This window comes from Lycorma delicatula, chromosome 1 (genome assembly GCF_047948215.1).
Source record: "Lycorma delicatula isolate Av1 chromosome 1, ASM4794821v1, whole genome shotgun sequence".
NCBI classification, from domain to species: Eukaryota; Metazoa; Arthropoda; class Insecta; order Hemiptera; family Fulgoridae; genus Lycorma; species Lycorma delicatula.
In genome coordinates, this window is record NC_134455.1 from 203,459,214 (window position 1) to 203,473,176 (window position 13,963).

A 13,963-nucleotide genomic window follows, 5' to 3' on the forward strand; every position below is an offset into this window, starting at 1 on the left:
ATCTAGTAAGCTGAGAAATTTTATGAAAAGTACTGGTCATTAAACATTCTACAATTTCTTAAAACGGTGACATTTTCTGCTTTCATGTTTGCTAAAGATGAACCAGAAATATGTGTTCAGTCATTGTGTAACCATTTTTAAACTATATTTATGTGAAATCATAAACTAATTATGTATATATATATATATTTATATTATTTTTTTTAAGTCAATTCTTTTAGTAACCATACTTCTCGGTACGAGCACAAATTGATTTGTATTTAATAGATCAACCCAAGTACAGAATAATATATATATATATATTAGATCATCAACTACACTTTTTAAGTTTTTATTTTCAAGGATATATGGTTTAAAACAAATAATTTTTCTCCTCTTGCATTTTCAAGATCAAAATTTCTCAAGGATGGAAACACAACTATAAGGATAAGGATTTTGCATAACTGAGAAATATGTTTACTTAACATGTTACTTTATGGTACACTGGCATACAAAGGATGCTTGGTGCTACTTTCATTTCTTGCTGGAATATAATTAGACAATTTTTAATAGCTTTCATTTATCCTGAAATTTGCTATTGTTTTATTAATCTGATTATAGGCATTCCAGTTCTGTTTGAAGTACAACAGGAAAACTGAGTTTCGTAAGCTTTGTGACAAACTTCGTAAGCATTTAGAAGATATTAGTAAATTGACACCCCAGGCAACTAATGTAAGCATAAGTAAGCCTGAAACACAGCAGTTCAACTTGGACACTAGGCTTGTACAGCTTGATTCTGCCATTCAGATGGAATTATGGCAAGTAAGTGAATCTTTGTGTTGTTTTAAATTCTGTTTTATTTTTTAGTTTATTAAGGTATCTAATAACATTTTCTTTATTTGTGTTTTTTTTTTACAAACTTTCAGTGGTTAATGATGAATTAGGCTGCTGCGGATATCTGAAAAGTGATGTTAATTTCAGCGTTCTGAAATCACTGAAATTTATATTCCAGTCTTTATTATTTTTAGCAATAAGTTTTTAATAAATACTTTCCCTGTGGCCATTACACACACACTACACAATTTATATTTATTTATCCTATATATCATCAGTTGTAAAATGTTATATTTATGTTTGTTAAGGGTTTAACACATCTATGAATAAAAAAGAAAGTTTAACAATACTTTAAACCTTATCACCCAGCATTAACACAGACATACTTTTGTACTGAATGGAGCTGAAATAATTTCATCTAAAATCTGAATTCATTTTATTAGATAATAGTTATTTCAATGTCATTAATGGAAATATTAATGTTACTTTGAAATTATGAAATAAAATAAAAACCAGTTACATGATTGAACAATGAAATTTGGAGAAATATGACAGCAAGTGCAATGTTTTCTGTTACCATCAGTATCTTCATCTTTTTTCTTTCCTACTTTAAATTTGTTCTTACCCATATAGGTAGGGTAGTGTAATGTATAATTTTTACAAATGTTGTTAATATTTCTTAATGTTATTTTTAGAGTGCAGTATTATCCTATTCAAAAAATACTTATATACCTTAAACATACTAAGTATTTTACAGTAAGTGGTTTAATTTTGATTTAGCCTTCCATGTACATGTGTTATGCATGTATTATAAGAAGTAATTTACTCTTTAGTTGCTTCTGGTAAGTGATTCATTAACCTTTTCCCATCACAATGTTCCGCGCTTCTTAGCGCTCCGCAAAAATATGTTGGTATCTGATTGCCTCCCTTCATAGTCTTATGCTACCCTCTTGTGAAAAAAATTTCAAAAAATTACAGTATATTAACGAGATTTAACAGATTCTGACAAAAAAAACCTTACAATTGGATATTTTTTATACCTGTAACAACAAAAAAATTGAAACCGTACAAAAATTACGGTAATTTAATTTCAGAATTTTTTTGCGCATTTCTACCGCGTTTTTATTAGTGAAATTTTTTTTTTTTTTTATTTGTGTTTATGAAACATAGTTTGCTGATTTAAAATAAAATACTTCAAGCAAATTGGTTGAAAGTTGGGCAAAATATGATGAAAAACCCGTCATAAATCACAGATTAATTAGAGTATCAGTTTCGAGAAATATTTATAGTTATTTATTTTTTCTTAGCGTTACATATAATGTAAAATTTATTTAAAAAATTATAAGACTTCCTAAGAACATTTATTACGTGAAAAAATTTTTTTTACCACAGAGTATTGCTGTTACACGCCGTGCGGGGGGGGGGGCAATAGAGTTCATGAAACGCATAATAATTACCCCAGTAATTACAAGCTATTCGGTACAAACAACAGGTATTTTTAATGTTACTATGTATATAAAATCATAATATATATTATATATATAAAATAAGAAATTACGAGCGCGCACTAGTTTTTACACCAACACATAAAAAAATCGCTATATGGGAGATTCCCCAAAAAACAAAAGAATGAAATAGATGACAAATAATAAATAACCTAAACAAATAAAATGAAGTAATAAATTTATAAATAAAAAGCACTTACCCCTAATTGGTGATATTTTGGCGTGTGTGATACACGAGAAAGCCACACACCTCCAGACTGATCTTACGCGAATGCAGTTTGCCGAGCAAACAACGCATTGTATAAAACTGTTTGTTCCCTCACATTTAGGAAAATTTCTTGCTTCACAACTTTCAAGACGTAACAATTCACGATTTCTTACATAAGATCCTCGTGCAGAAAATCCTGTAGGAGATGATGAAACAAGCCCTTTCAAAACCTCATTTCGAAACCATCTGAAGGATTGGTTCTTCTCCATCTTATTGACTGACTTGTAAGCCGTATAAGCATTGACAAGGAGCATATTAAAAATGTGGAAAAAAAGTTTTTTCGTCCATTTTGTCATGCGCCTATGTAAGTAATAGCTTGAAGACAGACGATCAGATAGATCAACAGCCCCCATGTAATTATTGTAGTCTACAATCATTACAGGTCTTACGACATTTTCTGTACCGCGAATTGTTACACTGTATTTACCCTCTTCAGCAGTCCCATGAATAGAAGACAGAAGTGTTATCATTCGCTTGTCATTGAATAGAATACAAAATATTCCATCCAGTGTCGTACGACAGGCTAACCGGTGTCGGGTCAAACCTAATTGTTTACGTCTGTTTTGTGTGAATTCAGCTGGCATTCCAGCACGATTGGATCGAGCTGTTTCACAAGCTAGAATTCCCACATCTTTCAGTCGTCAATATAGTTGCAGGGATGAAAAAAAATTGTCCATATACAAATGATATCCACAATTTTCATAACCTGCAATTAGATTGATAACTGTACGTTCAGTAATTGTTTCGTTTACATTTAGTTCCTCTCGTTGTCTCCCGAGATATACACTCATATCGAATGTGTGCCCAGAATTATCACAAAGTCTGTAAACCTTTATCCCAAAGCGCTTTCGTTTACTAGGTATATATTGCCGTAACAAGACTCTATCCTTGTAGGCGCATAAAACCTCATCAATTACGATTTGTTGTCGTGGATTACAGAGTTCACGAGATTTCTGACGTGCAATTTCAAATATTTCACGTACTCTCTCCAGAGACGGTCATAGTTACCAGTTTGCATTTCTGATTCTATTTGTGGATCCTGGTTAGTGAAGTGTAAATACTTCAAAATATGAAGAAAGACAGTTCTCGGTAATGTATTCCCAAACCAAGCGATATGGGAAACCTCATCAGTTGACCAGTATTCTTGTAAAGTGTGTCTTACAGTATGACCCATTTCCAGGATGATTGCAAAGAAATGTTTCATCTGGTCAAGACTAACGTCACCTTGAATTCTGTCCTTAGGTAATGGTCTATCAGGTCTACGGCTTTGAAAATACAAATTAGTTTGTGATGTTACTTTTTCAAGTATAGCCCCAAAAAACAACATAAATATGGCAAACGGCGTCTGCCCATGAATACAGGGATCAGGAATATATTTAGGCACATTCTGTAAATTCCTACGACGCTTCTTAGGCCGACCTCTCTTATGAGGAGCGGATTTAGCCAAATGGTCGGGATTCTTTACAAATGCACCTGGTTCCGGACCCGTAAAAGACAAACTGTTTAGTGTGTCACATTTACACCTATCAGTACAAACTAACCAGGGATTTCCAAGAACCGGCAGACGACCTTCCAACTCGTAACCTTCGTCATCTGTAACTGTTTCGTCATTTTGGGCCTGGTCAGTTGAATTTTCGTGTAACTCCGCCGTGTCAAGTTCCTCATCTTGGAGAGGAAACTCAACAGCTGGTTGCATTTCAACATCCAACTGCACTGGAGAACGATAATGGATTTCATGAAATATATTACAGTTTCCTTCAGCATGTGGATGTAGAACTGAACCGGCTACATTTATTTTCTGTTCCGTGTCAGTATCACTACTCGAATGACCTGGATCATCATCGTCGCTACTAAAATTCAGGAGATGCGGTTCCGAAAAATCGATACCTCTAATTTCAGTATTTTTGATGTCGTCCAAGCCCTCAAGGTCGTCACTGTCATTTTCGTCATAATCTGAAAGTCCTTCGTCAAGAGCAAACCTAATCTGTTCGTCATTCATTGTCTCGATAAAAAAAAAAAAAAAATTATGGCAAATAAAAAAAAATCACAAATTTAAAAAAACGCCCAATATGTGAAAAAAATCGCACTGAATAAAAAAAACCGATGTAATTTTGAAAAAATAATGAAATAAATTACCAACGGAACGACGGTATGCGATAGTAATAACTTACTGCAGTTGTACGCATGTAATACATTTGTGTGCACTTGTTCTCACACAATAAAGTAATATATGTTTCGAAACTACATTTTATAAAAATCCCCACCACTTAAAAGGCTATTCAGATTGACAAAAAACCATTTTTACTGTATACTGTTATTCATTACGAATCGGTATGTGTTTCATTGATGCCGATATCTTTTGTCAAAATATTTATTAGGCCTCAAATAAAAGTGACACATTTATAACCACAAATTCCTTTTCTTTTGTGTGTGCTGTATAACATAATTTATTATGTGTTTCAATACATCGTTATGTTGCTAATATAATAAGCTATTTTTGTAAATAATAAATAAATCCGTAACCCTCATAGCAATTATAATACACTAGTCACACACACAAGCACATTTCTGGGAAAAAAATGATCATTTTCTTTCTTGTCCAAATAAAACATTTTACTTCGTATAACCATAGTTAAATTGTATAATAAAACTGATTCCCATATTTTTAGTTCCCATATAAAATGATTTTGTAACAGCGTTTTAAAACTGTCACCGCACAGAGCCATTTTACTGGCTTCCTGATCTGAAAAGGTTAAGCTTCTAATGATGCCTTGATTCATTGGCTGCAGGATGCTGAAATAGTTAATTTGCAAGAAGATTAGATTTATATTTATTGAATTTAACTTTTGAATTGGTTGTGGAATTGTCTAAATTCTGAAGACATTTTACATTGAGTAGAATTTTTCTTTTTTTAATAAGAGATGTTTATTCTACTGTCTATTATCTTTTTGTGTGGATGTATATAACTTTTATATCTTTACATGTAATTATGATTGTGTATACATACGTGGTTTTTTCTGCTTTTAATTATTTTATTTAATTTCATTTTTTCTGCATTTGTACTCTTTCTTTAATTGATGGATTCTTGTTTTTACCTACGATGGAATGGAGACTATATGTGTTTGAGTAAGAGGTTTTGTGTGTATGTTTGTTGTTATTTTCCTCAAAACTACTGGACCAATTTTGATGTGTTTTTTGCATTACATAGGTATCCCTTCAGAGTAGGTTCTTAGACATGTTTTACGGTTGTAGGCCACCATGGGGCGCCTATATTAAATTAAATAATCTTTAAATTAATTGACAATGGATTGCTTCTAGCAGGAGAGAGTCATGGCTGCAATTGGCACAGAGCGAACCAATTGTGGTACATTGGATGGCTGCACACCGTTCCTTCCACGACTCACTTCGATTAGAAGCAGTCCATTATCAGTTAATTTACAGATTATTTAATTTAATTAATTAACATAAAAAAGCATTTATAAATTGATTTTCAAAAGCGTGTTAAAATTTAATTCAATTAATCCTGAAAAATACACCTTGCAGAAAAGGTAAAAACTTTTTTATTTGATAGCAGAATAATTTAATAATATTGAAAATAGTTGTCTTAATTACTTTAAAATTAAATAAAATATACTGGTATAAATATGCTGGTGTGTGTATGTATATACTTAGTCGTGTGTTTATGGCTCGATCAGGATAATGAGAGATTGACAATTGAAAATGTTTATGTAATTACAATTGGTTAGTTTAAGAACATAAATAAAATAAGACAAATCGATAATAACAGTGTAAGAATAATAAACGACAATAATAAACAACTCGCATTAATAATGACAACAGCAAACAATAATAATAATAAAAATAAAATAGTTATCACAATCACAACAATAATAATAATAAATGTTAATAATAATAGTAAACAGCGATTATGCATAAAACAGAATTTTAAAAATCTTCAGGATTTGTTTACAGTTAGTTAAATAATGGAAACCAGAATTCAGTTCCATTGACAAAAGACATTAGCATGACTGCTAATCTTAACACTTTTAACAACTATTCTTGTATTAACAACAACAGTACAATAAATAAGACAATTATTAAATAATTCATTCACTGCAATTACTTTTTCTGTTCACAAATAAAACTACCCTAACAATTGATAAATGAATTTTTAGTAACTCGCCGAACCATTTTTTGTTTTCATGTACTATTCACACTGGAATTACTTGCGATATCACCTTAATCAAGTCGAACTTGTGCACACTTGAAATTTTCTCCTTCACCGACTCGCTGACCTTGCAGGATACTCTCGCTTCAAACTCATATAATAACTCTTAGCTTAGAACTCTTTCGCAGAACTGATTTAAACTTGTCTTGGCCTGGAGTATTTATACTCCTATTCTCTTGACCTTCAGGACCAGACCCCAGTTGAGCATGAGAACAATTGACCGAGTCCTTTCATTTTCCCATGCATTCCTATTCTGGGTCTGGTAACTTCTCACGGAACATCTGTTTAGTTGTGTCTGCAGGCCGTATTGCAAAGGACAATTGTTAAACAGACCTTTTTTAGCTTTACTAAAAGGGTTCCTTTTTAGCTCCTTTGTGGATTTCTCCCATTATTATATTTTCTACTACTTTCTTAATTGACAGGAATCCATTTTTCAGTACTAAAAGGGTTCCTTTTTAGCTCCTTTCTGGATTTCTCCCATTATTATATTTTCTACTACTTTCTTAATTGACAGGAATCCATTTTTCAGGTTCATTATACCAGTTCTTTTTACAATGTTTATATATGTATATATAAAATGACAAGAAAATCTAAAACTATTATTACTGTACAGCAATTTGAATATTCCATCTACTTCAGCAGAGTTTCAGCAAAATATTATTCCTTAATGTACCTAGCATACCTTTATTCAAATAAAAAGGAGATTTATTGAAGAAGGCAAATTCAAAAAGTTCTATTTTTACCCATGACGGAACGGAAATGGTAAATGTGTTTGAGGTAAGAGGTTGTGTGTTTATGTGTATGTCTGTTACCATTTTCCTCAAAAACTTTGGACTGACTTCAATACAGTTTTTTTGCATTGCATAGGTATCGCCTCTCAGTAGGTTCTTTTTTTCCTTTTCACTGTTTAGCCTCCGGGAATTACCGTTCAGATATTACTTCAGAGGATGAGTGTAAATGAAGTGTAGTCTTGTACAGTCTCAGTTCGACCATTTCTGAAATGTGTGGTTAATTGAAAACCAACCACCAAAGAACATCGGTATCCACGATCTAGTATTCAACCCCGTATAAAAATAACTAATTTTACTAAGACTTGAACGCTGGAACTATCGACTTCCAGATCAGCTGATTTGGGAAGACGTGTTCACCACTAGACCAAGCCGGTGGATTCTGAGCAGGTTCTTAGATTAGTTTTACAGTTATAGGCTACCTGGTAGCCTATAACTGTAAAACTAATACAGCACAAACTAATAACACATCTACTGCAGAACCCCCTGGGGTGCTGCAGTAGATGTGTTTCTATTGTACCGATTTCAGTGGTTTTTTGCATTACATATCACTTCAGAGCAGGTTCTTAGATATGTTTTATGGTGATAAACCACCAGGGGGCGCTACAGTAGGGTTTTCTAAAAATGGGTGGCTGAGTTTTAATGCGGTTTTTTGCATGACATAGGTATCACCTCAGAGCAGATTCTTAGTTTTACTGTTATAAGCTGCCAGGGGTCGCTGCAGTTGATAGATAGGTTTTGTTCAAAACTGCTTTTGAATGTTTCCAAATCTTTCTAATTGATATTTTTTTACTTAAAGTTTATTTCATCATGGGTTTTTAAGAATTATTAATTTTATTTATTTTATTAATTTTATTTATTTTATTTTATTTTATTTATTGTACTCAATCTATTTGTGGGATTTGCTTTAATACCAAAAACTATGTGTTTATTAGTTTATGCTGTATTTAAAAATTTCATATATTTTAACAGGAGTTAATTGCTTAATACTATTCTGAAAATTTGCCTTGCACTGTTACTAATCTGTAATACAGCAGTTGGTTGGTTGTAACTTGGGTGATAATGCTCGTTCATTCCAAAAAAATAAAAAGTTCACTTACAAAAAAAAAACACTTACCATCAATGATTTTTTTTCAAATACTACTGCTGATATGGTTGTGGGACCTGTTTTATTCTATTTTTCCGGTCAAAAATCATAAAAAATCACTAATTCTGCCCCTAATGTAATGTCCTAAAAATATTTCAGTATGATTCTTTTCACCAGGATAGCTGAAATCCATGTGAAATCTTTCACTGGCAGTAACTTGCAAATAAAGCATTTTAGGACATATGTTTATATGAACTTTTTCCATTATTTTCATGAGTAGAATAGGTTATGAAAGTTCTGATAGAACTTCGTATACACTCTATATAAAAGTATTCTCGTGAATATATAAAAAAGTCACCAGTGCCAAAGGCTAATGGCAAATTATTATTAGAAACTAGTAATGGTTTTTAAAAGGCTAGCTGCTGTTACTTATTTCATGCTGCTGATCTTAAGTTATTTCAACTTAACTTAGGAATTGCTGCAGAGGTAATAAAAAAATCTTGCTTATTTATTCCTTCATGCATGCTTGTAGAGTTTCTAAAAAAATTATCATATTAATTAATCTCAAAACTATTTCTGTATCCTTACTACTACCAGGTACCATTATATGTCTTGATTCTTATAAAGTTTATGTAAATTCTTTTGATCCACTACCCAAATAGAATGAAATTACAAATACAATTACACTGTTAGTATTGGAGCTTCTCCTGAATCTTTATTTGTGATACAGCTGCAATTCTGCTTTCAAGAAAAGTTTTTTGATTTTTTGGAAGTTTTTGGATTGCTTATGTATATGATTTTTTTTAGCCCCTTTAGTGATTTTCTGAGCATAAGAAATATCTGTTTCTTCTGTTGTAACTTGAATTATTTGTTTTTTTTTTTATAGGAAGCTTACAAAGCAACTGAAGATATTCATGGACTCATGAATATATCAAAAAAGTCACCAGTACCAAAGACTATGGCAAATTATTATCAGAAATTGGCAATGGTCTTTTGGAAGGCTGGCTATTACTTATTTCATGCTGCTGCTCTTTTTAAGTTATTTCAGCTTAGTAAAGATATGAAAAAAAACATCACAGCTGAAGAATTGCAGAGGTAATATAAAAATTGTTTCATTTATTATATTTATTAATTGTTAGGTTTGATTATTGGATTTGTTCTTACCACAAAACTATTTACTTGTAATAAGACTGATTCTGCCATTTAATATCTCATAACTTGCTCTTGCTAGAATACTTGAACTTTATGTAAGAACGAACTAAAAATAGAAAATAAATTTTGAAAATTTATTTGGTTAAAATAAATTAATAAATTAATTTCTGAATAAATAAATTTATTTATTTATTCAATAAAATTAATCTATGAAAAAAAATTAATTTACATATCTTCTAAATATGACAATTCCCTTGTAAAAGTGGTTTGTAAGTGATTAATCTACTTACAGAAGCTGGGTGCTTGTCATTTCTTTTAAATTAGAAAAGAATTGTTAATTGTTCTCCGTGCAAGATATCAAATATGTTGTAAGAAGATATTAAATAGTATTGATATCAAACATTTTGTTGATTTTATAGGAATTTGATGTTTAGAAATCTGTTAAAGAAAAACTACGGTGCCAAAATTATTTAATATTGTATTTATTCTTATAATAATAGAGAAAACAACCTTAAACAAGTAATAGTTTTAAAAAAAAAGTTAATTTTATAATTGCTGTAATTTAATTTTTTATGAAATAAATGTACAATTAACCCCCTTCTAATTTTACTGACCTCGATCTTGTAAAATTTAGATTGAATGGAGCTCCATAGTGTGTTCAATTTTGTTTATTGCTCTGGATGAGAGTCCATAATATTGCCATTTATTATAAAAAAATGAATATTCAATTATTACATACAGTCTTTAATTTCAGGTATATATTAGGAGTGCTAGTTATTGAATCCACCATCCATATTCACTGTTGTAAGTGAACTTTGTACACCTTTATACTTGTGTTAGTAATTTACTCAAATAAAATTGTCTTTGACAGAGATAATGAAATGATTAGCAAGTATTTGAGGAACAAGATTTTAAATAATAACTGCTTGCGAGAGGAGAATCAAATATAACTAAGAACAAATTCTAGATTAGCTTGAAGCATATGAAGATCATGGAGTTCATATAATGACTGATGATGAAATTCCAGAAGAGATTGGAGCTGCTACACACTGGACTAGCAGTACAACACTGATAAAGTTTATATTTTGACAAAGTTATTTTGACATCTTAAATTATCTAAAGTACAAGAAGTATTGGCTATAGTTGTAACTAGCTTAACATGACAACAGATGCAGTATTACACCCCTACTGACAACATGACCAACAGCTAAAAGAAGTCCTGCTTTGAAAGTAATGTGACAATTTCAAACAATTGAAATTGAATTTGTGTTTTAGCATTTGATAGCAAGTTTAAACGAAAAAAGACTTAACGTAAGGCTACATCATATTTAAGAAATGTTGTTATAGGTATTAAAATTTTTAACTTTGTTCTTAATGGATTTTGGTTGGGCAGGCAAGGAATGTTGTTGAAGTGGGAAATCGTTAAAAACTAGTAATTTTAAAATTAAGTTAAGTAATTGTTTTTGCAATTTGCTAAGAAATCCGTAATAATTTTTGTTTATATATTATTCCTTAAATATAGTATATTACACAGATTTATTATATTACATAATTATATAATACTTACAGTAGGTATGATTTTATACATTTTATTACGCTGCTTATCGAAACAGACATATATATATATATTTTTTTTTTTTTTTAAATAGCCATTCTTGTTTGACAAACAGGAGTTATATAATAACCACTTGTAAGTGGTTAGTATTTGGAAAACCATTGGTCAAAAATGTGTGAATTTGGTGAGAAAACATTAGTTCTTGGACGGTAATAGAGAAAATCATTAGAATATTTTTTTATATGTTTCACATAATCTGATCGGTTATGCACATAACTAATATGTTTGAAATGTGTAAATCTCTTGTGCAGTTTCTCTGTTTAACGGGTTCCATGTTTAGTTTCTAATGTGGTCATGCTCCATTGAACTGTAGTAGTGATGTTAAAAAAGAATAAGTGAGTTAATTTGATATCCTAAGATTGAATATATCATTTAATAGATTTGACAGAACAAAAAGAAACTAAATTTTTCATTAAAATTTGTTCAAATTAGAGAAAAATTGAATCACGTACTTGCAGAGGTTTATCATATTTTACGTTAAATTGACAAACAATTTGCCAGGAAGTTGATAAAGTATTGTTTATATAATGGAGAATTAGATATCATGTGTTCCATTGAGACAACTCTGCATGTTGTCTAGCTATGCCAATATTCCGTAGCAGTCTTACAAAGTATTAAATGTCTTTTTAATTTTTTTTTTAAAAAAAGAACATTGTTTATATTTTAAATTTATAACCATATAATTAATATACATAATATACAAACTATACATTATGAAATATGTAAATTAATATGCAGATGCAAATGTGCAATATATATTTTTACAAATTATATTAGTGTGTGTTACATTTTGTATGTTTTTGTGATAATACTACATTTATTAAATTTACATGGTTATTTATTAAATTTGACTGATAGATTAGTTAAAACCTCAATTTGTGTGCTTAAATCTGATATATGAAGAGGTGTCACAAATATCACTATAGGCAGAATTTTCTTGAAACTACTTATTGCATTATTCTCTCACATGAATATTTTTATGATTTATTTGGTTTTAAAGCTATTTTATGCAAAGTAGCAGTGAAGTGCAATATTTATCGTTGTTTAATGAAAAACATTGCTATCTTAATATAATTAACAAGACACTTTATTAATTAACTCATTACAAAAAATGTTTCACAGCTGTATTTTTGATCGCATTAATTTGTTTTGATTAAAGAAAATGAAAATGGTGAGGTTGCTGAAAGTGTTACATATTAACAAAATAAAATACTTGTTGATAGTTTTTACTTTTCCATCTGTTTTGATGAAAACTGATAGAAAATTTTTAAGTTAAATTGTAAAGTATAGTGATACAGTAAAACATTCAATTATACTTGAAATATTTTTTATAGAATGGCTTGTAGAGTTTTATTGGCAACGCTCTCCATACCTTTACCATCAGCGCATCCAGAGTTTGATAGGTTTATAGAAACAGATAAGAGTCCATTGGAGAAAGCTCAACGTCTTGCTGTGCTGCTTACTTTACCTCAGCCACCTACACGTTCTTCTCTTTTGAGAGATATTGTCAGTATTTTTATTAGCATTAATGATTTTGTACCTGATCATTATGACTTATATTACTTGCTATGATATGGTATTTGTAAATTTGTTATTCAGAATTTTTTTTTATTCAAACAATAGTTTCAAAGTCTTAAAAATAAGTCCTTATTTGAGATTTTTTTTTATTGTGAAAATGTGTGAATTTAGAAACTAAAGATTGAGCTTAAGGTTGACTGGCAAATCCATTCTCTTTGGGTTGTTTATTATATGTTAAGTTTCATAAACGGCTGAACTTTCTTGTCTTATTATGCACTACATTAGCTTATACTCTTAAACTTAGAAGATTAATAAGTTTTGAAAAGATATATGTAAATTAAATAAAAAAATAGTATATATAAATAATATTAATCCTTTTTAATTTTATTGTTTTTAACTGTAGTTTTGGTGTTTAGTTGTCTTCCAAAATCAAGTGCGAGTCAAGCTCACAATTAAGTCAAAAGTTTTTTAACGCCTTGTGTATAGGGCAAAGTATTACTTTAATCAGTCAGTAGTACTTGATTTTTTCATGTAAGCTCATAGAAAAAACCTACAGTGCTCATTAATAACTTGCATAAAATGAGTTGTTAAATAAGGTTGGTAAGACAAGAAGTCAGTGGATTGTTTACTTGACCTAAAATGGTACCTTCTCATTGAAAATAGTGGATTATTACAATAATCTGTGTATACATCCAAAATATTTTTATAGTTCATTTCATAAATTATTGTTTTTTTAAAAAATAAATTAAGATCTAATCTTTTATAGTTGATATGCATATGTGTTTTTCATGATAGTCAGAAATTTTATTCGTAACTGTTGTCTCTTCGATTTCAGTCTTTATTTATATATGCTTTTCTTGTTGAATTTAATCATTTTAAAGGATCATAAATGTTTAATCATGTTAAATTATCTTATATTATTATGAGACGTGAACAATATTACTGCATCACATCTAAATTTGTCAAACTGTATGATTCCTAGCTAATGT

General features: G+C 30.2%; 1 protein-coding gene across 1 annotated transcript in view; it reads left to right on the top strand.

Moving 5' to 3' along the window:
* eIF3a (eukaryotic translation initiation factor 3 subunit a) overlaps positions 1-13,963 on the top strand; it is a 95,788-nt gene that overhangs the window by 23,371 nt on the left and 58,454 nt on the right. Inside the window, exons 5-7 of the mRNA XM_075370791.1 lie at positions 601-801; positions 9,576-9,784; positions 12,791-12,962. Of these exons, the coding sequence (XP_075226906.1) occupies positions 601-801; positions 9,576-9,784; positions 12,791-12,962 (582 nt within the window). The remainder of the gene's footprint in view (positions 1-600; positions 802-9,575; positions 9,785-12,790; positions 12,963-13,963) is intronic.